Below are 27,313 nucleotides of genomic sequence, written 5' to 3'. Positions count from 1 at the left end.
AAGTTGGTCAAATCCCGGTGCCTTTCTCAGGGTTTGAGAAACCACTCTGTCTATATCTACGGGTTCCACAGCCCATATGCCAGGGGATGGTGTCTCACCTGCCCTAACACAGACTTCTGCTTTACTCTCTGAAGCATCTGGAAACAGAGTATCCAGGAAGGCCTGGTAAGTCGCCACAGATGTTAAAGTATGGTCACAACCACCAAACCCGCATCGAACACTGGACAGCATCTGCAATGGCTTTGGCCGGTAACATGACTTCACGAGCTGCCAGGGGTTGTGCTGCAGCTTTGGAGTCTTTGGAGTCTTGCCAAATTTTGAGTTTGGCTTCCTTAATGACATGAACATACTCATTACAAGTGTGCCACTAGATTCACAGATCCTCAGTGCGCACGTCATCAACGATAATCCTCGTTTGGGGATGATGCTGGATCATTCCCAAACAGCATAACAGCATGGCTGAATTTTTCAGCCATCAATTCCACTTCCACCCTGTGCTCCATGTACCATTTCAACCCCTGTAAGGTAGCCGCACATTTACGCCACAGCCTGTCCTGATCCAGGTTCCTTAGGTTATAGCGACTCAAATCTAGAGCTCTTGGACCACCTCTGTATACTATCTCATAAGTTATAACTCTATGATTGCTCACACTGGCCTCAGGCCAGACAGTCCAATTACTTGTACACCTAAGCAAATCACCTGTCACCAAGGTGACATCGATGTAACTTTCCCCCACTTCAGAAGAGAAAGTCAGCGGTTGTTCTGGCTCGTTAAGCAAGTAGAGGTTCCTGGCTTCAACAATCTGTGCAAGACCAGCACCTCTCGGGTCAGTGAGTGGTGAACCTCAGGCAGAAGACTTAGCGTTATTGTCCAGAGCAGCCAGCACTCTGATGCTCGAGAGACCATCCAGAGTCCACCCCAACTTTACCAACAAGTCATTGATACTCCATCCAAGCTGGAAGTATCCTGACACCAGTACAACATGTACCTCTCATGACTTGCATGACGATGAATTGCTAATGAGAAAACTGAGGCATGCAGAAGACACCCAACAAGATCGAGCCAACTACGATCGCAGAGAGTGGCCGTTCTCCATGACAATGAATGACATCAACCCCGTGGAATCTGACCACCCTATCCCCAACTGTGTACAGCTCCTGGACCGAGAGGACCTCGAGGTTGTACTCCTCAAGAATCCTCATGGCTTCATTGGTGACCGCCTGGGAAGGATGCAGGTTTAACTGCCCCAGGTGCAAGTGTTTGATATGAACAGGTACGAATAGTTAGATCAGACATATCTTACCTTAATTTTACCATGAAAGTATTTTGTACAATCCCTCAGTCATACAATTCCTCAGTCATGATAGAAATATTTAATTAAACTGATGATATTTATATTTATATTTTAGTTCTGAATCAGTTAAATTCAGTTCAGTTTCGCATCTTCAGTTTGTATTAAATTTTATATCTATTACATTAAAACATATTCTTTTAATGATTTGTCATTTTATTCGAAAATATGTTTTGTATTGTGAAATTTTGAATGATATTATGAGTGTACATGTAATTCTGCTGTCCAGTACTGGAATGATTTAATCTTTAAAGCATAATATTCTCCTATGTTCTAATGTCATTATTACCAACTCTGTTAGATTGTATTTTTATTATATTTTTAATTAAATCATTATATTTGAATACGATCTGGTAATAATGCTTTTTACCTTATCCTTATTATTTTTTTGTAATAGCACTTTCAAGGTTTTCCCTCATCATCGGTTAAACTTTTTCTTCCAAATCACACATTAAATTCAAACCATTAAAATTATAACAAAAATATGTAGTCATAAATATTAAAGAATACAAAATTAAAAAATTAAATTTTTTTATTATGTGGCTAGCCACACATACAGTACTGTACTGAAGTTATTTGAATTTATTTAAATTATATAAATGTGCTGCTATCTAAAGCGGCTTTGATAAAAAAAAGTCATTATCAAATTTTGTCTGAACATTAATCAAATTAAATTTTTGTCTATACTTGTATATATAATATTTTTCCAAAATATTTAATTTTTATTATTATCACACCCTTTTACAATTTCTACTATATTTAAATTTGTATCCAAATCGGTGATTGAATTTTTATTGATTATCTACAAGATTGGAGAACCTAAAATATTCTGCAAACCTTGCCCTAAATGATCTACTAGTTTTATTGGGAAAACTAGTGGAAAAACCTTGACTTTCCCCTTGAATTTCTTTATGTGGCAATGTTATACATTATCACTAAAATGTAATTCTATGTTATTCAGAGCAATAACAGAGATTAACAACAATGATAGAGGTTCATAGTAATAACCAATCTATTAAAATGAAACTGGTGTAAGCATTTTTCAAGTTATCTAATTTTTGTGTGGAGTTTTATAAAATTTTCTAATACACAAACTAAATTCCTGCTTATCAAATCAATATTATTGTTATAACAGTACCATCCTGTTATTGACCATTCAGTTTAACTATGTTATCTCAAAAAGTAGTTTTGGTCTTCACTAATTCACTTTTACAAATTTCTGTTTACTGATGGCATATCCATTACATTATCTGTTCATCAGTAATGTAAAGCCAACAACCACAGAAATAATTTGACTGGTAATTTGTTGTGTAGTGACACATTTATTTTTAAAATAACTTTGAATGTTCTTCTATAATTTAAATTTTTTTAATTTCCAATTTATGATATATATTTTCCTTTTGAAAATTTAACATACCAGCTACTTTATTAAAAAAATAAAAAGTTGACAAAACAGTGTAGGACTTTCCTGTCACACAGCTAAAGTCACATTCCGGGAAACTCTTAGAACTGTGCGTTGTTTCTGATACACAGCTTACATATTCAACTTAATTTAAAATATTTATCATTTTATTTAAATGTAATATTTTCTTGTTTATTTAATTCACATGGGTGTGGCGGTACTAACTGCGACGGTCAGCACTAATTAAACTAATGTAATTTCACAACTTACATAGAACAAGTTTCGCTTGTATGGTTGGCAGACTGGTATAGCCATGAGGCTTAATGTACCAGGTATTGAGTCAACTGGGTCATTGAGTTCAAGACCTGGTCAGACCAAATACTTTTTTTATTTTAAATATTATTTACTAATTTAATTCTACTGCTCACCTGTGATGTCACAACATAGCACATGACTACAACATTTTTTGGATGGGGATGCAATTTTGCAAAAAAAAGGTTTATTACAGATATCATTTTTTAATTGTTAAAAAATATCCCTAAGGAAAATTCTTAGAGAATTTTTCCCTCTGGAACCACCATCAGGTGACTTCAGAGGATGAATGTGAATGAAGTATAGTTTTGTACAGTCTCAGGTCAACCATTCCTGAGATGTGTGTGGTTAATTGAAACCCAACCACCAAAGAACACCAGTATCTACGATCTAATATTCAAATCTGTATTAAAGTTACTATCTTTACTAGCCTTCAGCCCACACATCAGTCAGCGTACACTTCAACTTTTTTGAGGTGTATGCTATTTCAAAACTTTTGACTATTTTGTGTCAGATTTTCTAAAACATTCAATCATTGTATATAAAACCCCTGACTATAGAAGATCACCTTCATTTACTTCTGTAGCAACATTCTGTAGGTTTTGCTTTTGTATGCACGATTTAGTGTAATTGTAAAATGTATTTAAAAAATATATTCATAACAAAGTGTGTATCGGGTGGACACATAAATTTTTGTAAACAAATTTGTCACAACTTAAAAACTTTAGGAAACACTGGTACGTATTGTTTTGGAACTGTTAATTGTCCATATGCGGTTAATTTGCCTGCATACTTACAAAATTATTATAGCTTCATTTGAAGACATAGATGTAGCAGTATCTTAGTTCCTTGAAGCCTTGTATGTCAATAGAAAAAGTAAAAGATTACAGAATATTTGTTCAAATAGAAAAAAAAATTAAAATTATTCCGTAAACCAAAATTACCTGTGCATCAGCATGATGAAATGAAGTTACGCTTTAATAAAATAATCATTACTCGCTTTCTAAAACCTGAAAATAACATTCCAGAAGGACTTTTAGTTCTATAATCCAGTTCTTTCCCACTGGTATTACAATTCCACTAAGTGAGACCGTTATGAAAAGTTATTCTGTAAGCAGATTTCCAAGTATTTAGTAATTGAATAAAAAAAAAAATTATACTTTTATGGAAACGGTTTGGAACCTATAATTTTGACTCAAGTATTTGAAATATTCTTTAAACAATAGTCTGTTAATCAGATTTGACTGTGTCTTCAAGAAGAGATCTTAGATTTGTTTTTTGTAATTCTAAAGATTAATTTAAATTAACTGTTTTTACTTTTAGTGGTTTGAACAAGAAAGGGGTAACAAAACTACTAACTCTGACAATAAAATAAGGCGACAGATTGAATATCAGAGTTGCAATTTACCAGAGAAGTGTAAAAATAAAACTGAGTGCATTTGGGATGTAAGAATAACAATAGTGGCATCATACTTGTTTGGTCAACGTCATAAAGATATTGATCTTGAAACATTTATTTTAACTATTGTTAATATGGTAAGTAATACTGAGGAATATATTTTTTTCCTCTACTCAAATTAAATATTTGATTTTTAAATCGATCAAAGTTTTATGAAAATTTTCAATAAAAGGAGGTAGAAAGTACAATCCTACCTATTAATTTATGTATGTTTTGTTACTATCAATATTATCATGGACAATCTAATATAGAGTTTTAGTATATACTGTCTTGAGAAACAGTTGCTTCTGAAAATGGCCTTCCTATTCTCAAGAATTACAAATATTCTACACTAAGCTTGTTGGAAGAAGTGAGAAGCAGATTTGTTTACTGTTATCTTCTTGTGAGAGTTTAATATACTTAATATATCAGCATGCCAAGCCTGCTGAAATGCAAGTGAAATTTATCCTTGTAAATACATTTTTACTCTGTTGACCACAAAGACTAGCACAATGAACCTGAAAACCACAATAAACATCATTACTTTAAGAAAAAATAAACGTGATTAGTGTCATTTACACCTTGAACACTTAAAAAAAATATTGCAGCTGTAAGGAAAGTTTGGACCAGATAGAATGAAGCAATAGATTAATATTTTTCATTCTAGAAGAAACAAATCTTCATACAGTATCTGAAATCAATATAGGATTTAATCTATCTTATAACATTTTCCTCTGTCTATTGTATTAGATATTTTAAATTTGATTTTAAAGAAAAATGTAATTAGTACGTTAAGTTTTATTTTCAACATAAATTATATTAACTTAAACACTGTGAGTCTAGATTTACTTGAAAACCTTTTAAATAAGGTTTCATTATGGGTCAGTTCACTGCTTTTCAACTCAAGATATTTTAGGCTAAAAAAGAAGCCATTAGATTTGCGGCAGGAATGAGGAAGTATGAAACCTGTTTAGAGTCTTTTAAAGATGAGGGAATTAGAAAGAAAACTGTTGCTCTTTTAGAAGCAGCTGTTGCAAATATAAGGAACCAGTCATTAAATCTCAGTGATCATTTTACACTAAAATCATTGGCACTCGAGTAAATGTAATTAACAAATGTAAAACTTGAGCCTGAGTCCAACATCTATTTATGTTTATATAATATACATTTAAAGATAGTGTGTAATAATTTTTTAAGCTACTCTATTATAAATTAAACTCATGAATATGCAGTTTGTGCTATAAACACCTACAATTTTCAGAGAATTTTGATTACACAATTAGGGAATCAAGAGTATGAGTCAATAAATAGTGATTAAATGTATGATCACTGTCTACCTAATATGCCCAAAAATATAAATAAATAAATCTTTTATTGGTTGATTCATAATAATGCATTGTGTAGATAATGTTTAGGAATGTGTATACAACTTTGTGGATAAGCAAAGGTCATTTGCCTTGTTGGATCAAGGAAAACATTGCAAAAAGTAATAGTACACGATTAACAAAATATTTACATAAAAAAATATATTAAAATTTATTTTTAAAACAAAATATATTTGTGATTAAAGTTCATGTTAATAATTTAAAGTATAAACACCTTAGATATAAGTAAATATATGAAGCGATAGTAAATATATTAAATAAACACAATTCTGAAGGCATTTGTGAAATTTACTTGAGAATATGTATTTGTTCAATGAAACTGCAAGAATTCAGGTTTGTTTTTTAGTTTTTTAATTAGAATTATCTAAGGACTGTTGTCAGTATATTGTTTAAATTTAAAGAGATCTTTTAATTTTATTTTACATAAATCTGTGGAAAGATTGTTTAAATTGGTCGGTAATCTATAAAAAAAATAACTGAAACCAGAAGGGGTCATACATCTAAATTGATTCATAATAGACCCCTTTCCTTGTACTCCAGAATATTTAGCCGAGTTACATGAAAGCAGTTCTTATGTTTTCTCATTTACTAGAGGTGAATATCTTTTTTTTTTTTTAAAAATAAGTAACAGTTAATTTTAACAAATATTATTTTATTTTTAGTTAAATCTTTGTTTAATTTTATATTTTGAAAATTTATAATTATTTTTTTTTTAGGTAAACAGAAATTTCCAGGATGGCTCAATTGGTATAATGTTAAATATTAAACTTGTTAGGATGGTATTTATTGAATATAAAATGCCAGAGGTACTTTTATTTTATTATAAACAATTATATTAAATTAAGGTACTTCTTGTTAGATTAGATTTATAGAGTAACAAATACATTAATAATTTTGATGATAAAAGTTTGACTTTTATTGATCTCACATATTCAGTACAGAATCATACGCGACTCTTGCACGCTGTACATGCTGCATAATGTAGAAAGGTGTTGGTATATTTTTTAATAATTTTTGTAAATTACTTAAAAAATAATATTTTTAACGCTTATTTACATAATTTTAGAATTTGTTAAAGCGTAGACAAACAATCCATGATGTTTGAGCAATCGTACAAATGTCATATGGGCCCGTGCAACGCATCTTGTCTGACAATTTGAGCATGAGACGTATTGCTGCAAAATTCGTACCGAGACTGTTGAACAGCGACCAGAAACAAAATCGCGTAGCTGTCTGTAGTGAATTGAAAAATTCACTAACTTCATCTCCAATATCATAACCAGTGATGAGACATGGGTGAACGGGTATGACTCTGAAACTAAGCAGCAGTCGTCCATGATGGTTGTTTTTTTCTACATCAAAGGCATTATCCATAAGGAATTTGTTCCTATTGGTCAAACTGTCAATGGGATGTACTGCTGTGAAGTTTTGAAGCGGTTACGTGAAAGCATTAGACGCAAACGTTCAGATCTGTGGGGTAACAACAGCTGGGTTCTGCACCATAACAATGCACCCGCGCACACATCGCTAGCCGATCAAAATTTCTTGGCTTCAAAAAAGACAGTAGTGATTCCTCACCCACCCTATTCGCCTGACCTTGCCCCGAGCGACTTTTTTCTCTTTCCGAAAATAAAATTTCAATTGAAAGGCCGTCGTATTAACACAATTGAGGAGATTCAGGAAGAAATAGAGAAGGTGCTTCGAACACTTACACCTGCAGACTTCCAGGGATGCATGGAATCATGAGGAAAATGCTGCGATCACTGTATCAATACACAAAGGGATTACTTTGAAGGAGAGAGTGAAAATGATAAGTTATGGCAAGCTATTTTATTTTTATGGTAAAATTCCCCGAACTTTTGGGTAGCACCTCATATATATTTATTACATTTCTTCTACAATAATAAAAAAGTATGATGCGTGGGTTTGTTTGTTGTATGTGGTGCCCACATTTTTGTAAATTTTGTAAATGGAAATGGGAATTCCATCTTGAGCACAGACTCTGCCTCTTCCTCTTCCTTGCACCTAAACCAGAAATGTTTGGCAAATATGCTATTCTGTAGGTTCACCTAGCACAATATTCTCTAGATTGGGTCCCTTTGATTTATGGTTATTAAACAAAGTTGAAAATGCCATTTGTAGGATTAACTTTTTGTAGCAAAGAGAACATTATGAAAAATATGATAAAACATGTAAAAACTATTCCAAAACATAACTTCCAGAAATGCTTTGAATTATTTACAAAACACTAGGGTAATTGAATTGTCATAAGGGTCATACTTGGAAACAGATTGAGTTATTATTAATGCAAGTTATTATTTTAATTCCTTAAGATGAGAAACTTAAAACTACGAAAATATAGGAACAACTTTATATATGCATATTCAAATTTTCCACATAATTCTAAACAGATTATATTTAATTTTCAAGGAATTGTTAAAGTTCATGTAAAATGATTCACTGTATGTATGTGATGTTTAGACAAAGATAAAAAAGGATGCATATATTTGAAAAACAATATAGGTATGAAACTATCAAGAATATGAATAGTTCTCATAACTATGTAGGATTTTTGTCATATCAGCATCATTTTTAAAGTAAGAGCTGTTTTCTTACAAATTTATTTATTCATATAATATTTATTTAAATGTGTAATATAAATAACTGTTTATTTTTTTATTGGCCCCATAAAAAAGCATTTTTCAAGGTATTATTCCCTCTTATCTGTTGATATTTCTTCTTTTATATCATTGGGCTTAGAGCTCAAAGATATTATTATGGAAATTTTTTTTCATTTCATGACATTTGCTTCTTAAAAGCTCTTACAGTGAAAGTCTTAAATTACATTAACAGAAACAAAGGAATGACCATTATTTTCTAATCAAATGTCTCCAAGAATGTTGTTTGTTATGCAATGTGCAATCTTGTTTTGTCATAATACAGACACACTGAACAATGATTTCATGTTCCACTGATGATTAGAATGTCATATCCTAATCGGTGTTTGCCAGTATGTTTTTGAAACATTCCTATTCTTATCCAGTAGACATGCTGGATAAGAATAGTACAAAAAAATGATTTTATCCATACCAGATAAATTTGATCATAATTTTCAAATCTAAATGAAATTGCTTGAAGGTTTCAAATTCATTTAGAGAGAAGCATGATGCCATTGTTTAGATTATTGTCCAGTGTTTGACGGTTTTTCACTCAGAATTCTTTCGAACAAAACCGATTGATGTGAAATTTGGACAATAATAATGGAATAGCTCAAGGAACAAAAGTTATATAGTGCCAATGTGTGCTTTTACCCAAGGGGTGGAAATTATTAACATTGAAAATAACTGCAGAAATCGATGTAGGAATAAATTCTAAGCAAAAAATTTTGCACAAAACTTTTTTGTAGAGCCAATATTTTTTGAGTTTGTGATTGAAAATGTTGATTTTTCTTCAACTATTGAACGTTATTTCACGAATAACTCAAAAAATTTATTGAAAAAATTATTATTAGCTGCATGAAAAATGAAGCTTATAAAGTAAGGAAGAGATTAGTTCTTTTTTTATTTCTGTAGATGCAATATGAACAGAGTTATGCCTTGTTGAAGGTAACTTTATGTTCACCGAAAACTGAAGTTGAACCTTTCAACGCTAATTAACAGAAAAACAGAAAATTTTTCAAGGAAACTTATAAGATCTTTTTCAAAGTACTTGAAAAGACCTTTAAAATTAGCTTTGGTAAAAGTCATTGGCATTAAGACTAACATAATTATGATGAAAATAAAATGGTTGTCTTGCTTTCTCAGAGAAAAAAAAAAGCAATGAAACAAATGACTTTACCGCAAGAATTGGAATTGAACGTAATTCTTTACTAACAATATGTTGTAGACGTTTGACCGGTTTGTAATGCCTAGATTTGAAAAAAGATTGATTCAAATTTGAAAAAGTTTCTGAAATTTCTTAAAATATTTTCTTTTTTTCACAATAATTCAAAAACTAAAGAAAATGCGTCCTAGAGTACAAAAATTTAGTTTTTTTTATTCAATTTTTATTTTTTTTTTATTTCTGTAGAATAAAAATTATTGAGATATCATCATTAGAAATTTGCATTTGAGTGCAAGGACCACCTTCCCCAAGCCTTTTAAATTGAAAAATTTCAAAAAAGAAAGACTCAAGGAATCTGAACTTTACTGGTCCTGTAGTCCTTGTAATTCCCTGCAAAATGGGTTTTTGAGCGATTGCATAGCTTAAAAATTGAGGTAGTTATTATTGAAAAACCAATTGCATTTTTTCAGTGAAATATTTGGAGCATGTAAAATTTTATATTCTTGACAGTTTGAGAGAATTTATGAATACTTGTGAACACATATAACTGTATCTACATATGTATAACTATATCCTCATACACATATATATATATATATATACACACACACACACATATTTTTGATGAAAGTATAGGTAGGAGAAGAAAGTAAAGGAGCACACCTTAGGCGAACACCTGCTGATGGATGATAAAACTTTATGAGCAAAGATGTATATAGGTATATTGTACATGTATTTATGTGAATGTATATTTCTTTTATTTGGTGTAGTCAGTACATTTCTAAAACCAAAAGAATAAACATGTGGTGCACTTCGTTAATATTACATTTTAAAAATTATTGGATTGTTAATTTTAATCACAAGGTCGGTTTGTAAGGTTTTGGATGTTGCAATAAATTATAAATTACATTAACAACAGTAAAACGTTTATAATTCATTATAAGTGCACCACTAAAACATTTTAAGCTGTTGAAAACTAAGTTTTTTTTGTCATTAGGGTGGATTCTAAGGGTCTCAACATTGTAACACATCATAAATAATGTTTCAGATTATGGAACAATGTTTATTCTGTTCATTCAAATGATTTTGAGCTATAAAACACATCTATAATTTTAACAATTTTTTTCATAAGGGGTGGTTATTAAGGGTTGAAAAATTGCAACCATTAAAACATTTCAAACTGTTACTAATTTTTTTTTTTTAATTTCATCATAAGGGGTGATTTCTAGTAAAACATCATAAATTATATTCCACAACATAAAACAATGTTTATTCTACATATTTAAACATGATTTCAATCTATGAAACGTTTAAATCTATGGTTTTTGAATTTTTTTAACAAGGGGTGGTTTTCACCCCAAAAAGCAAAAAGCACAGATCAGGGACATATATTGAAACAGTGGGTTAGATAAGCTTAATTACAAATTTTCATGAAAATTGATGTTGTCTGAAAAAATTCTGATGTAATACTATATTGTCTGTCAACTGTACTGTCAAACACTGGACTATATTGCTTATTCTCAGTTATGCAGTAAAATATCCAAATTTCATTTACTGTTATTATAAACCCTAATAATTCATTACCATTATTATTTTGTCGTCCAAAAACCGCAAATCAGTACCCATGTATCTTATTTTGCATGCAATCAATCACATACAGTTTAATACTTGTATTAAAGAATCAACATGATTAATGCACACTTCTGTGTTCATGACGCTGCATACTTTGACAGTTGACTGTGATATTGGTAGAATAAATTTTTTTTTGTCTTCAGTCATTTGACTGGTTTGACGCAGCTCTCCAAGATTCCCTGTCTAGTGCCAGTCATTTCATTTTGGTATACTCCTACATCCTATATCCCTAACAATTTGTTTTACATATTCCAAACGTTGCCTGCCTGCACAATTTTTCCGTTATACCTGTCCCTCCAATATTAAAGCGAACATTCCAGGATGTCTTAATATGTGGTCTATAAGTCTCTTCTTTTAACTATATTTTTCAAATGCTTTTTCTTCATCAATTTGCCACAACATCTCTTCATTTGTCACATTATCCACCCATCTATTTTTAACACTATACTATAGCATTACGTTTCGAAAGCTTCTAATTTTTTCTTCACGGTACTCCAATCGTCTAAGTTTCACTTCCATATAAAGCTACGCTCCAAAAATATACTTTCAAAAATGTTTTCCTGATGTTTAAAGTAATTTTTGATTGAAGGCTTGTTTCATCTGTGCTATTCAGCATTTTATTTCGCTCCTGCTTCGTCCATCTTTAGTAATTCTTCTCTACCTCTGTAATCTTTTCCTTTTTTGTATTCAGTGGTTCATCTACATTATTTCTACTACATTTCATTACTTTTGCTTTGTTCTTGTTTATTTTAGTTCTTGCGTACGACTTCATCCATGCCATTCATTGTTTCTTCTACAATTTTTTACTCTCAGCTAGAATTACTATATCATCAGCAAATTGTAGTATCTTTATCTTTTCATCTTGTACTGTTACTCCAGATCTATATTGTTCTTTAACATCATTAACTGCTAGTTCTATGTAAAGATTAAAAAGTAATGAGGATAGGGAACATCCTTGTCGGACTCCCTTCTTTATTACAGCTTCTTTCTTGTCTTCTTCACTTATTACTATTGCTGCTTGGTTCCTGTAAATGTTAGCAATTGTTCTTCTATCTCTGTATTTGAACCCCAATTTTTTTTAAAATGCTGAACATTCTATTCCAGTCTATGTTATCGAATGCCTTTTATAGGTCTATAAATGCCAAGTATGTTGGTTTCTTTTTCTTTAATCTTTCTTCTGCTATTAATCTGAGCACTAAAATTGCTTCCCTTGTCCCTACACTTTTCCTGAAACCAAATTGGTCTTCTCCTAACACTTCATCCACTCTCCTCTCAGTTCTTCTGTGTAGATTTCTAGTTAAGCTAATTGTTCTTTATTCTTCACATTTATATGCTCCTGCTTTCTTTGGTATCATGACTACAACACTCTTTTTCAAGTCTTGACAAAACTTTCCCTTTTTCGTAAATATTATACAGCAATTTGTATAATCTATCTATTGCTTTCTCACCTGCACTGCCCAGTAATTCTGCAGGTATTCCATCTATCCCAGGAGCCTTTCTACCATTCAAATCTTTTAATGCTCTCTTAAATTCAGATCTCAGTATTGCTTCTCCCCTTTCATCCTTTTTGACTTCCTCTTCTTCCTCTGTAACCCCATTTTCTAATTCATTTCTTCCATGTGACTCTTCAATATATTCCACCCACCTACCAACCTTTTCTTTCATATTATAACCCATTATTAGATTTTAATTTAGGTACCACAAAATTTTCCTTAACATACTTCATCTATTTTACCAACGATCATTTCTCTTTCCACTTTTCTTTAATCCACTCTTCCTTTGCTAGTTTGCACTTCCTATTTATTTCTTAATTGCCGATAGTTCCTTTTACTTACTTCATCACTACCATTCTTATAGTTTCTACATTCATCCATCAGCTGCAATATATCCTTTGATATCCAAGGTTTTCTACCAGTTCTCTTTGTTCCGCCTAAGTTTGATTCTGCTGATTTAAGAATTTCCTTTTTAACATTCCCATTCATCTTCTTCATTTTCCACATATCTTTTTTACTCAGACCTCTTGCTATGTCCTCCTCTAAAATCTTCTTTACCTCCTCTTCCTCAAGCTTCTCTAAATTCCACCGATTCATCTGACACCTTTTCTTCAGGTTTTTAAACCCCAATCTACATTTCATTTTCACAAAATTACAGTCGCTCTCAATGTCTGCTCCAGGGTAAGCTTTGCAGTCAACGAGTTGATTTCTAAATCTTTGCTTAACCATAATATAATCTATCTGATACCTTGCAGTATCACTTGGCTTTTTCCATGTGTATATTTTTCTATTATGATTTTTAAACTTGGTGTTGGCAGTTACTAAATTATACTTTGTGCAAAACTCTATAGGTCGGTTCCCTCTTTCATTTCTTTTGCCCAGACCAAATTCACCCACGGTATTTCATTCCTTGCCTTTTCCAATGCTTGCATTCCAATCTCCAACTATTATTAAATTTTCATTTTCTTTTATGTGTTTAATTGCTTCGTCATTTTCTTGGTATACACACTCTACCTCATCATCATCGTGGGCACTTGTAGGCATATAGACATTAACAATTGTTGTCAGCTTAGGTTTTGATTTTATCCTTATTACAACGATTCTGTCGCTTTGCATTTTGAAATACTCTACTCTCTTCCCTATCTTCTTGTTCATTATGAAACATACTTTTGCCTGCCCTTTATTTGAAGCTGTGTTAATTATTCTAAAATCACCTGACCAAAAGTCGTTCTATTCCCATCATAACTCGCTAATTCCTACTATATCTACTTTTAATCTATCCATTTCCCTCTTTAAATTTTCTAACCTACCAACTCTTTTTTAGACTTCTAACATTCCATTCTCCAACTTGTAGAATGTTATTTTTTAATTTTCTGCTGACCTCTTCTTTAGTTGTCCCCACCCATAGATCCAAACGGGGGACTAGTTTACCTCCGGATGTTGGTAGGGTTTAAAATACTAATAAATGAACTCATCTCATTATTACTGAATCGATGATTGATATAGCTCTTTAAAAACTATTTTTTAAAAATCAACTGATATGCGCAGTAAATTGACATCATTAGAAACATGGCAACAGCAACCTTGAGGCAACTCTGGCCACCTGCTTGTATTGGTCCAGATGTAAAAACAGTTATTTTAAAAATGTCTTTTTAAATATTATTGTGATAAAATACTATTTATTATAAGATAGAATAAATAATTAAAGAATTTATTTATGTATCTACAGCTGGATGAAGACATCGTTAAACTGGATGAGTTGTTTGAAAATTTTTGTTTATTTCAGTACCGAATTAATCCATACAAATCAGATCATCCAAATCATCATGATGTTGCTATTTATATTGTCAGGTATACCACCAAATATTGTTGTACAAAAAAAATATCATTTATTAATTTTTTTAATGTAAATTACAATTTATTAATGTTTTGTAAGGATTTATATTTTATTTAATATAATTGTATTTCCTCTATAGTGTTTTTTCTGTTATTAGTTTTCATTAGGATTAGTAAAATATCAAAACTCAGATGATTTTCTCTATTAGTTAATTTAAACATCATAACACTGGATTGAATAACTATTGATCAGTTAAATACAAAAAAAATGTTAATGAATAATTAGGATAACTTTTGAATAAATCTGTGAATTAAAAAAATAATACATTCATTTATTTATACTAATTATACTATAGGATAAAAGTACCACCCATAGATTTTATTTTATGCATTGCATCAAATACATTTGATCTTCTTAAGTAATACAATATTTATGCAGTACTTTGTTCATGACTACATGCTTTGACAAGTTAGTAGTGATATCAGTGAAAATTCTGTGAATAATAAAACGTACAAGGCATAATAATAAAAAAGGAATTATAATTATTACTTATATTCAGTATAAATTATTGAACATAGTCTCAATCCCATTACTGAATATGTGACTGGTTATTGGTTTGAGTACTAATTATAATAAGATGTATTAATAATAATCTGCCATGTAAGAGGTCTGTTCAGAAAATAACCGAGCATTTTTAATTACGCACCAACAGAGATATTTTAGTGTTTTAGAGATTTTTAGTGACTGCGGTTGGTAGCCCTGTGTTCCTCAACCTCCTCTGTAAACACATGTTCTTGCATTGTTGATATGTTGTTTAGTTATCATATTATTGTTATTTGAGTGCAATGTGTTTGTGTTATTAGCAATTTATGTAATGTTTGGTTTTCAGGAGCAACGATACAAGATAAAATTTTTCATGAAAATCGGGAAATATTTCACAGAAACGTTTCTACTTTTGAAACAAGCATACAGAGATGATGCTCTGGGTCGTAAGTAATGTTACGAATGATATTCACAATTTAAAAGTGGTCGTCAGTCGATCGAAGATGACTCTCGACCAAGAAGGTCTTTGACTTCACCTGTTGACATCCACCTGATGATCTGGTGCGTGCTAATCACCGATTGACTGTCAGAGAACTTGCAGAAAAGGTTAGCATCTGAACGGATCATGCAGTGACACCTTGACTGAAAAATTGAACATGCATCGAGTTGCAGCAAAGTTTGTTCCTTGTTCAATGACCGAACAAGTGGACATCAAGTGGACATTTGTTGGCAACTTCTTGAACAAGCCGATGATTATGAAATATTTATTCAAAGGATCATAACGGGAGACGAAAGTTGGGTTATGGCTATGACATAGACAAATTTCAATTATCACAATGGATTGGAGAAAGGATCACTACACGAAGCACGTCAGTTTCAATCCAATGTCAAAGTGATGCTCTCTATTTTTTCGATTGTAATGGAGTTGTGCATTTTGAATTCTTGCCCCAAGGTGAAACAATGAACCATGCATACTATCAAAGCGTTTTTCAATAGTTACGTGAAAAAATCCACAAAAAGAGACCGGAGTTGTGGCAAGAAAACTCATGTTTCCTTCACCGCGGCTATGAGCCTGCACACTCAACTTTGTCAATTCATCAGTTTTGTACTAAAAATCAGATGCCTGCCCTCCCTCAGCCTCCCCATTCACCAGACCTGACTCCTTGCGATTTTTTCTTATTTCTGAGATTAAAATCAGTGATGAAAGGACACCGTTTTGAGACTATGATGACATTAAAGCAAATTCATCATAGACCTTAAAGGCCATTTCAGATGAAGCTATCTAGGACTGCTTTGTGAAGTAAAAACACTGTTGGGAAGAGTGTGTGAATAGGGGAGAGGAGTACTATGAAGGGGACAAGGACAAATAATCTGTAAAATTAATAATAAAGATAAAAAATAAAGTTCAGTTATTTTCTGAACAGACCTTGTATAACAGAAAAATAAAAAAATCTGTATGGGTGTCGGCAGTGGTATATAAGCACTTTGGAACTGCAGTACCCCCTATTTCCACTTGATATTATCAATAACATTTAATATAATGAGTCCTTTTTTCTTTAATTCTTTCTTTATACTTGTATAATATATAATCCTTAAGCTTAATCTCAGTAGCCATCCCCCAGTTTATGAAAAAGATTCAAAAATCTTTATATAGAACTGTGCACTACACCATTCCAGTGCCGTGTTGTTTGGCTGTAGTGCGCATGTGCACATAAGAAGGTTCAGGAGAGGCTGCGAGGGAGAGAGAGCATTGCCAACTTGGCATGCTGGTGGAAGGTAGTTTTTTTTTACTCCGCATGCATATGGAACATTCCTTGTTCGTTCCCTTCTCTAGTTTAGTCTGTGGAAGGAATATGAAACTGGTTTAGTTTTTCAGTAGTGATCAGAAGATCGCGAAGATTGATCAGAAGATTGTGGAAAGCAAGGGCTCTTTGATTGCCAAATCTGTCCAAAAACACGCTGGAAGGGCAAAAGAGAAGGTAATTAGTAAAAACTAATTATGTATTTGTTTCTGTGTACATAGAAATTTAAATTAAGCACCATTGGACTATACAGTTTTTTAGCGGGCATTTTATTAAGTTATCTAATAATACTAAAAAATATCTGTACTGACATTTTATTATGTATTTGATTAAACTGAACACGGTTTTTAAGCACAATGTGCTTAAAAACTGTGTACCATGTTCTTGAATGTGATAAAGTGTAGAATTAGATTATTATCCTGCTTCCAGCTATTCTATTTGATTCATTTTTTTGCGGTTATTTTTTTGACAGAAAACATGACCTTGAAAAAACCGAGAAAAAAATTTTTTGGAGCAACACCCCAACTAATTTTAGCTACAAGCTGCCAATAGGTGTCAGCAATACTAAAACTAGTTTATACATATCCCCATCATATTGTTTATCCACTGTCTCTTCTTAAAAACTTAAAACAAATCTTATCACTTTTCTCATATTTCAACTGAATTTATGAAATAAAATTCCACTCACTAAGATATCATCCAGTTCTCTACTTCCTTAATAAAACAAGTCTAGGATGAGCACAAAGTTACACAAACATGAATTGATTGATTCCCTGAAGTGGGAAATTGTTTTTAGGTTGGCAGTTATAGATTGGTGTCTAAAGCTTGACTTTGTAGCAGTAACATATACACAACAATTATGTAATCTCTCTCCCTGTTCTGTCTGTCAGTGGCAGGTATGCTATAAAAAAGACTATCATAATATTTTACACAGTCTAAATGTGCATTTATAATTAAAGAGTTATTTTAAATTGTCAGGAAGACTGCTGTAGCTTTTCTTCTATAAAATATGTCTGATAAGATAATAGTTTCATGCAAAGTTGATTTGTTTTAGTGAAACAAATAAAGCAGATAAATGAAAACAATCCTCCAGCTAACAGTTTTAAATGATGAATCTGTAGAATGTATCCTTTGAACAATTACCTAAAAAGCCAATAAGAAAGCTATATCAGCAGATATAGGGAGGCACAAGAGGGACAAAGGCAGAAAGAAATAAAAATTCCATCTGCACTGTGTTTACATCATGTAGGAATTGCGAATATGAGATCACAGAAAAAGGCTAAATTATTGCAAATGGTTTATGCCTTTTGTTTACGGCAACATTTGCATTTTGGATACCATTTTCTAATGTGACAAGTGTGGTTTCATTTAAGTGACTACATAAACAATCAGAACAGCATATAGGAGTGCAGGAACCCTTACATTTTCCACAAGACTGCATTACATACAGAAAAGATTGGAGTTCAGAGCACAATTTCTCAGAACAGAATAGAATAGCGAGTAAAATATTTTTTCACAGAAACGTTAACATCTGAATGCTCAGCAAATTATAACTGAATTAATAGCGCTACTAGAAGATGAATATGATTGCTGGTTGTAACAACAAGACTATGCGTAGCTCACACAGATAATAACACAATATTCCTGTTATCCAAGTTCTTTAAGAAAGTAATTTCCTGAGGAGTAGGGTATCCACATTTATCTCCCATGGATTTTTTCTTTGGGGTTAATTGAAAGAAAAAGCATTCAGAAATATTCCTCACACAATTCATCATACCAAACAAATCATTGAAGTTGAAATATCCCATATCAGTGCTAACACCATTAAAAACCTGGCTGCTAACATGACCTTTTGATGTATGTGTAGTTGCAATGGAGGACATTTAAGACATCTATTATAATTACTGTAAATTATGATTAATTACTATTATTTATTTCATAAAACTTTTTAAGAAATGTGGTTTGAGTTTTAAGAAATACCATATGAGATTAGTAACATTTTGCTCACCTGTATAACAAATTAGAAATATTTTCCTAATATTTCTTTTTTAAACTTTATATGTTCTGGAACTCTCTTACAACAGAGCTAAATCTTTGCTAATGTAGTAAAAAAAATTACAAGGTATCATCTATCTGTTCAAAGGGAATTTTTTCAATCATAGATTGCACGAGTCATTCTTACTTAGTCCAAAATTTAACTTATATGAGAAATCTAATAAAAATTGGTTACTCTTTTTCTTTATTATTGGAATTTTTAATTTCCACATTTTAGTTGTACAGTTGTCTGAAAATTTTTATTATCTATTATAAATTAGAAAAATTACAATTTTTAAAACGAGCCATGAATTCAACTTTTATTTTATACACCACTGCATTGTTACAGTTTTTGTAACAATATAGCATCATTACAGTTGTATTTTAACTGTTTTTATTAATGATGTTAGTCAATATATAGTTAAGATAAGTTGAAAATACCATTTTGGAATGTTAATACTCAGTGGATTAATGAATTCAAATCATGGCTTTCAAATTTTTTTAATGTAATTTATAAAATTTAATTTTTTTTCAGCTCAATTTTTTTTATTTTAGTTCCAGTTCGTGCATTACTAATGTCATATATGGTATGTCTCATCAATCTAGTATTTGTAATTGTCAAAAGTCATGTATTCTTTCATTTGATGAAGGACTTTTACTTGGAAATATTATAACTCATCAACTTGGACATAGGTAGTATACTTTACTGCATATTTTCTGTATCATCCACTCTTAAATTCTGCTTTCTTTTATACTTAGTTTATAATTCCCTATAATATTGTGATTTAAAAGATTTTTTAAATGAAATTACTCTCAATCCCTCTTATCTGCAGTGCTATTGAAAAAACTGATATTTAAGAACATTTTTTTATTATGATAATATTAATTGTATTTGCAAAATTTTAATCTTTATAAGCAATTATTTTTTCACTCAGTTATAAAAGAAAAATCTTGAGCAAACATTTTTAGGGTGAGTGTATTTACACTAGCTAATATTTATTTCTTTTTTAATTTTAAAGAATTATGTTAGTTTTTGTTATAAACCATGACTAGCATGCAACAATGGTTTTTGTACCATTAGAATGTAGCACTAACCTCGAAGATTGTGTGACTAATTATTTGATTTAAATAAAATGTCTTGGTCAGTTTTTTAGGAATGGTTTAGCCACAGAATCATAATACTGGTAGAGAAATTTAAATTGGATTCTGAACTTAAATACTGTTGTGGCTATACCATCTTGTAATGAACGTAGACCCTATTATAATTTGACAGTGGTCATGTTTATATCTGAGGCGTACTTTTCTTGAGCCAATACCGTTAATGTACAAGGGTACATAGACAATAAAGGAATTAGGCTTTTAACTTAAACATAGTTTTGACTTTGTTGTGAACTGGAATCGTGACAATTCACAGATGATAAAAACAGCTTTGATGTTTCTAGAATTTGAGATTATATTTAGTTTGTTGTATTTATTATAAAGTATGTTTTACTCTGATTTTTTAAAAATCTTTTCTACATTAATAGACAGTTTTTATGATTTTTTTTTTCTTTCTTTAATATTAAAAAAATTAGATTTACTTTAAGAAGTTGGATAAAAAAGATTGCTTTGATCTAAAATCAAAAGTCTTATTACTATTATTATAATTAATCTGCATTCATATTTACATGGGTTATATGCTTATTACAATAAGCTGCGTGTTGAATGATGCATCATTCCACACAACCACCGAAGTAAAATTTTGGTCAATTGTTAATATTTTTTCACATATGAAAAAAATTACTATTCTAAATGTGTTACACAGCTTGGGAGCAGAACATGATCCAAAAAGTCCTGCGGAAAGTGGTTGTTGTGGTGCCTTTGGAAGAAACTCACACTGTCACATGGAACCAAGTATAACATTAAATTCAACTCAGTGGTCGAAATGCAGTTCCCTGGCTATTAAAAATTTCATTCGGTAAGTAATTCAAAGTTGAAAGTGTATATAATAATAAAATAATTAAAAAGCAAAATAGAAATATGGTAAAAAATCAGTGACAATGATCTAAATGTGACCACAATTTTTGCTCTTTCTTATTAGCATTTTCAATGTACTTTAAACCTTAGGGCCTGGCTAATAGTTTTATTTTTTCAGTAGGTCACCTCCATCATGACACACAATTCTCGGGATAGGTGCAGGTTTTCTTAATGTGTTTGACCCTGTTCTCTATTGGCTGTTTAGTATCTGGAGGCAAAGCACTTTATTATAATGTTTATTTAGGCTAATTGTTAAAAACTCATTGAGTAACTGTCTTATTCAAATCATCTCTGTAAGGATCAAACATTTATTTTCAGAAAGATATAATAATTTATTTAAAAAGAATAATAATGGTAAGTACTGAGTATCTGTGCTTTCTTATAAAAGAAATTTAAAAAATATTAATTTGATATAAAATTCAATTATTTGCAATGTCATTACAAATAAATTGCCCACCACAAGTAGTTAACTCATCACTGCAAATCAGTTGTTTAACATCTGATTTTCAAAGTCAAAGGTTCAGAGGTTCAAATCCTAGTAAAAGTTAGTTGATTTTATGTGGATTTGAATACTAGACAGTAGATACCAGTCTACTTTGGTGGTGTTCAATTAACCACATGTTTCAGGAATGGTCAGCCTGAGTCTTCTACAGGACTACATTTCATTTACATGTCAACATTTTTTTGTCTTCAAACATTTGACTGGTTTGATGCAGATCTCCAAGATTCCCTATCTAGTGTAGTCATTTCAATTTAGTATACCCCTACATCTTATATCCCTAACAATATTTTTTACATATTGCAAACACTGCCTGCCTGCACAATTTTTCCCACCTACCTGTCCCTCCAATATCAAAGCGAATATTCCAGGATGCCTTAACATGTGGTCTATAAGTCTATCTCTTCTTTTAGCTATATTTTTCCTAATGTTTCTTTCTTCATCGATTTGCCGCAACACCTCTTCATTTGTCACATTATCCACCCATATATTTTTAACACTTTCCTATAGCACCACGTTTCAAAAGCTTCTAATCTTTTCTTCTCAGGTACTCCAGTCATCTAAGTTTCACTTCCATGTAAAGCTACACTTCAAACATATACTTTCAAAAGATTTTTCCTGACGTTTAAATTAATTTTTGATGTAAACAAATTATAGTTCTGACTGAAGGCTCGTTTCACCCGTGCTGTTGGGTATTTTATATCGCTCCTGCTTCATCCACTTTTAGTAATTCTACTTCCCAAATAACAAAATTCTTCTACCTTTTAGTCTTTTCTCATCCTATTATTTTTATATTCAGTGGTCCATCTACATTATTTCTACTACAATTCAGTACCTTTGTTTGTTCTTGTTTACTTTCATGTTGTAGTTCTTGCTTAGGACTTCATCCATGCCATTCATTGTTTCTTCTAAGTCTTTTTTTATTCTTGGCTAGAATTACTGTATCTGCAAATTGTAGCATCTTTATCTTTTCACCTTGCACTGTTACTTCAGATCTAACTGTTCTTTAATATCATTAACTGCTAGTTCTATGTAAAAATTAAAAAGTAACAGGGATAGGGAACATCCTTGTCTGACTCCCTTTTTTATTACTGCTTCTTTCTTAGGCTCTTTGATTATTACTGTTGCAGTTTGGTTCCTATAAATGTTAGCAATTGTTCTTCTATCTTTATACTTGAACCCTAAAGTTTTTAAAGTGCTGAATATCTTATTTCACTCTACATTATGAAATGCCTTTTCTAATTCTATAAATGCCATGTATGTTGGTTTGTTTTTCTTTAATCTTCCTTCTACTATTAATCTGAGCACTAAAATTGCTTCCCTTGCATCTATACTTTTCTTGAAAGCAAAATGGTCTTCTCCTAAAACTATTTTTCTGTACAGAATTCTAATTTAAATTTTGGATGCAGAAGTGGTTAATCTAATTGTTCTGTATTCTTCACATTTATCTGCTCCTGCTTTCTTTGGTATCATCACAATAATACTCTTTTTGAAGTCTGAATGAACTTCACCTTTTTCGTAAATATTATTCACCAGTTTGTATAATCTATAGCTTCCACACCTGCACTGCACAGTTATTCTGCAGGTATGCCGTCTATCCCAGGAGACTTTCTGCCATTCAAATCCTTCAATGCTCTATTAAATTCAGATCTCAGTATTGTATCTCCCTTTTCATTCTCTTCAACTTCCCTTCTTCCTCTATAAAACACCGGCTTCTAATTATTTTACTCCTTATAACTGTTCAATATATTCCACCCACCTATCAACCTTCTCTTTTGTATTATAAATCTGTATACTATATTTATTTAAAACATTATTCGATTTTAACGTATGTATCACAAAATTCCTGTAGTACATTTTCTTAACTTTTCTATATGCTCCATCTATTTTACTAATGCTAATTTCTCTTTCCACTTTTGCACACTTTTCTTTAATCCACTCTTCTTTCACTAATTTGCACTTACTGTTTATAGCATTTCTTAATTGTCGTTAGTTCCTTTTACCTTTTCCTTCACTAGCGTTCTTATTTTTACGCTCATCCATCAGCTGCAATATATCCTTTGATATCTAAGATTATCTACCAGTTCTCTTTTTCCACCTCAGTTCACTTCTGCTGATTTAAAAAATTTCCTTTTTAACATTCTCCCATTCTTCTTCTATATTTTCTACCTTATCTTCTTTACTCTTGCAATGTCCACCTCTAAAATCTTCTTTACCTCCTCTTCCTCAAGCTTCTCTAAATTCCACCAATTCATCTGACACCTTTTCTTCAGGTTTTTAAACTTCAATCTACATTAATTAATCACTAAATTATGGTCGCTATCGATGTCTGCTGCTGGATATGCTTTGTAGTCGACAAGTTGATTTCTAAATTTTTGCTTAAACATGATATAATCTCATACCTTGCAGTATCACCTGGCTTTTTCCTTTTGTATATTCTTCTGTTATGGTTTTTAAACTGGGTGTTAGCAATTACTAAATTATAATTCGTGTAGAACTCAGTAAGTTGATCCCTCTTTCATTTCTTTTGCCCAGTCCATATTCACCCTCAATTTATCCTTCCTTGCCTTTTTCAATGCTTGCATTTCAAACTGCAACTGTTCTTAAATTTGCATCCCCTTTTATGTGTTTAATTGCTTTTTGTTAATGTCTGTATACACACTCTACCTCATCATCATCACAGGCACTTATAGGCATATAGAACGTCAACAATCGTCGGCTTAGGTTTCAATTATATCCTGATTACAATGATTCTATCATGTCATGTATACCATCCTCCTATTATTGCTTATTGTTCACTAGTTGAACAGATTGCAACACACATATTAGGAAAATAAAAAAATTGCAAATAAATTAAGTAACAGGTGGGAATAGAAAGTATCTCTGAATTAACCATATGTAAATAGATTCTTAGAAAGAACTTAAATGTGAATGCTGTGTCTCATTATAAATAAATGAAGATAAAGATTATAACATACTTTCATTAAAATGCTGAGAGAATAAGAGGAATTAACTCCCAAGAAGTTGGTAAGTTGTGATAAGTTTTAGAAAACACCATCTGTTGTGTATGGTATGATTAGTTAATTCAGAAGTGTGTTTAACATATATAATCTCTATGCACTTAAGTAATAACTAATTTCATATACCTAATTTTTTTTCTGTAGGACTCAAGGTTACAAATGTTTAAAACAAGGAACAATAGACTTAGATTTTGACTGGGCTATTCAAATGCTACCTGGTCAAATATACAACCCTGTTCAACAGTGTAGTTTAAATTATCATATGCCAATGTTACCTTGTTACACTGGCGATGTGAGTATAAGTTATACAAAGTATTTATAATGTTTTTAATTTTATATTACTCTGTTTTCTTTAAAGTTATTCATTACTAAATGGACTTTATTTTTAATGTTGCAAGCAAAAAGCTTTTTATAAAGATTATTGTTGAGGACTCATTTCTTTTAACTAAAATTTTTTTGATATTTTATTCTAAAACTTTTACCAAAGCTAACAAAACTGTTGTGTTGTAAAACAGCAGATTGAAATTTATATTATAGTAAAACATAGAAAATGTGTTAACATATTTAATGATTACAACTTGTGATAGCGTTTTCTTTTTTACTTAGGTTAAAACAATAGCCCATCAAAACATAGTTAAAATTTTTAACTATTGGACAACTTAAAAATGAACCTAGCCATCTCAAGCTGCAGCTATTTTAGTCTCATCTTTAATGCTGTTACCATCACTGTTGGTTGCTATGTTACAAGTCAGAAGTGTACATTTCAATTTTCAAAAAATTCTGCACTCTGTTAACTTGTCACACATCAGATGATTCATTAGCATGCTTTCATGAAGTTTTTACAAAAAAAGGCACCACCTTCTTGTTCCCCAAATTTGTCTAGTTGCAATTTTTTCCCTTGGGGCTAATTAAAGGACAAAGTTTATGAATCAAATCCCCACACTGTTGTTAACTGAAGGCAAACAATTAAGAAGAATTCAACATCATTGACAACTTTTTGCATCGCATGACTCAATATGCTCACTTGAGCTCAAAAGTGCATTGCTGCACAGAGTGTAGACTTCAAAGATCTTTTATAAAAATATAATAAATGTATAAACTTTTGCTAATATAAATACAGAACTTAAATTAGTATGTTTTCATTTCATTCATAAAATGTTAAATGTCTCAAATATATTTAGTTTGGAGCGGTTAAGTTTTTAGTTGCTTACTCTGTATATTATTATCTTCTTTTAAACATAATATGTAATTTTTTGGCAATGCAAATCTATAATTAAGTTTAAATGTATAATTAAGTAAAGAATGTTGATAAATTGAATCTGAACATATAAAAAAAACATTTTACAAAGAGGCAATAGAAGAGAAGCTAGCTTGAGTATTTTAGCAAAAAAATACAGAAGACGACAGTGTATATGAATTTTGGATGAATATGAAAGGTTACATAAAAACAGCAGAACAATTTGATTCATTAAGGGAAGAAGAATAAGGAAACCATGATTTACCAGAGAGATAATCGGAAAATGGAATACAGAAAAAATACAAGAACATGAAAGATTTAGAAGGTAAGAGGTTTTGTAGACAATTTAATAGTAAATTGAATAATGTACAAAAAACAAAGAAAAAATGACTTGCAGATAAATACTTGAATAGAGATTTAAATGGAAAAGAATGTTAATAAATAAATTAGAAAAAAATAATGAAACAAAGAGGGGAAGAGTTCAGGTAGTAAGGAAGTTACCAGTAGAGATGGGTTAATGTTGCATTAAAAAGAAAAGATATGTAAAGATGAAAGGAATATATGGAGAAACTAATTCTGTCCAGTAGAAAGCCAAATTTATTTTCCAACAGAGTATCAGGATGAATGGAAAAGAATTAAATAGAAACAGAAATCCTAAAATCAGAAGTTTTACAAGTTAAAAAAGTTATAAAAAATGAAAAAGCAATGGGGATGTACGAGCAGCCAATTGAAGTGATAAAACTTCTTAATAAAAAAGGATTAAAGAAGGTGGTGAAGTCGAATAACCTGATCTAAATAACTATTACTAATAACTAGATCTAAAAATAACTATTCCTAAAAGTAAAGTATAAATAAAAGATTTAAAGGAGTAAGTATGTAGAATAGAAAAAATATTGCATGAATTTTTTGGTGATAAAACAAAGTATATTCAGTTGATATTTTCAAAATTAAAAGACATTATGACAGAGCATAACATAAAAGTGATTATTAGGAAACTTACGATTAAGAAAATAAGAAGCACTAAGTCATTTTCTGCATGAAAGAAATAATAAAATAAAACTAGTAAAACTGTATGTGTGCATAGGTATAATTTTAACAAAGATTGCAAAAATGAAAATAAAATTAAATCTAGAAATTCTTCTGTAGCTTCAGTGGTGTGTAACAGAAATAAATAATTATTATATAGTTAAGATAGAGTTAGATTTGGGGAAGCGTCTTATAAAGAATTATTTTGTGTAACATCATCACTAAGACAGTGGAAAGCAAATCCCCAAAAACTTTGAAATGTCAGTATGGAGGAGAGAAGAAAATATAATGTACAGAATGAAAAATGAAGAAGTAATGAGGAGAGTGAACAACAAAGAGCTTTTGAATGTGATTCAAAAGAAAGGGCTGATGAGTTATAAATAGCAACACTGATTAGTTTGCAGATCCATATTACCTTTAAGTGGTCTGTTGGGCATGTAACCATCATATTGCCACCAGTTTA

The 27,313-nt window shown here is 31.1% G+C and overlaps 1 protein-coding gene across 1 annotated transcript in view; it reads left to right on the top strand.

Annotated features, from left to right (window-relative positions):
* Positions 1-27,313, top strand: part of LOC142326957 (uncharacterized) — an 86,564-nt gene that overhangs the window by 19,801 nt on the left and 39,450 nt on the right. Inside the window, exons 6-12 of the mRNA XM_075369690.1 lie at positions 4,390-4,602; positions 6,606-6,695; positions 14,566-14,687; positions 17,093-17,195; positions 19,588-19,745; positions 20,857-21,009; positions 24,732-24,879. Coding sequence (XP_075225805.1) covers positions 4,390-4,602; positions 6,606-6,695; positions 14,566-14,687; positions 17,093-17,195; positions 19,588-19,745; positions 20,857-21,009; positions 24,732-24,879 — 987 coding nt within the window. The remainder of the gene's footprint in view (positions 1-4,389; positions 4,603-6,605; positions 6,696-14,565; positions 14,688-17,092; positions 17,196-19,587; positions 19,746-20,856; positions 21,010-24,731; positions 24,880-27,313) is intronic.

This window comes from Lycorma delicatula, chromosome 6 (genome assembly GCF_047948215.1).
Source record: "Lycorma delicatula isolate Av1 chromosome 6, ASM4794821v1, whole genome shotgun sequence".
Classification (NCBI taxonomy): domain Eukaryota; kingdom Metazoa; phylum Arthropoda; class Insecta; order Hemiptera; family Fulgoridae; genus Lycorma; species Lycorma delicatula.
Note: the sequence above shows the minus strand (reverse complement) of the source record. Positions and strands in the feature narration are given on the sequence as shown.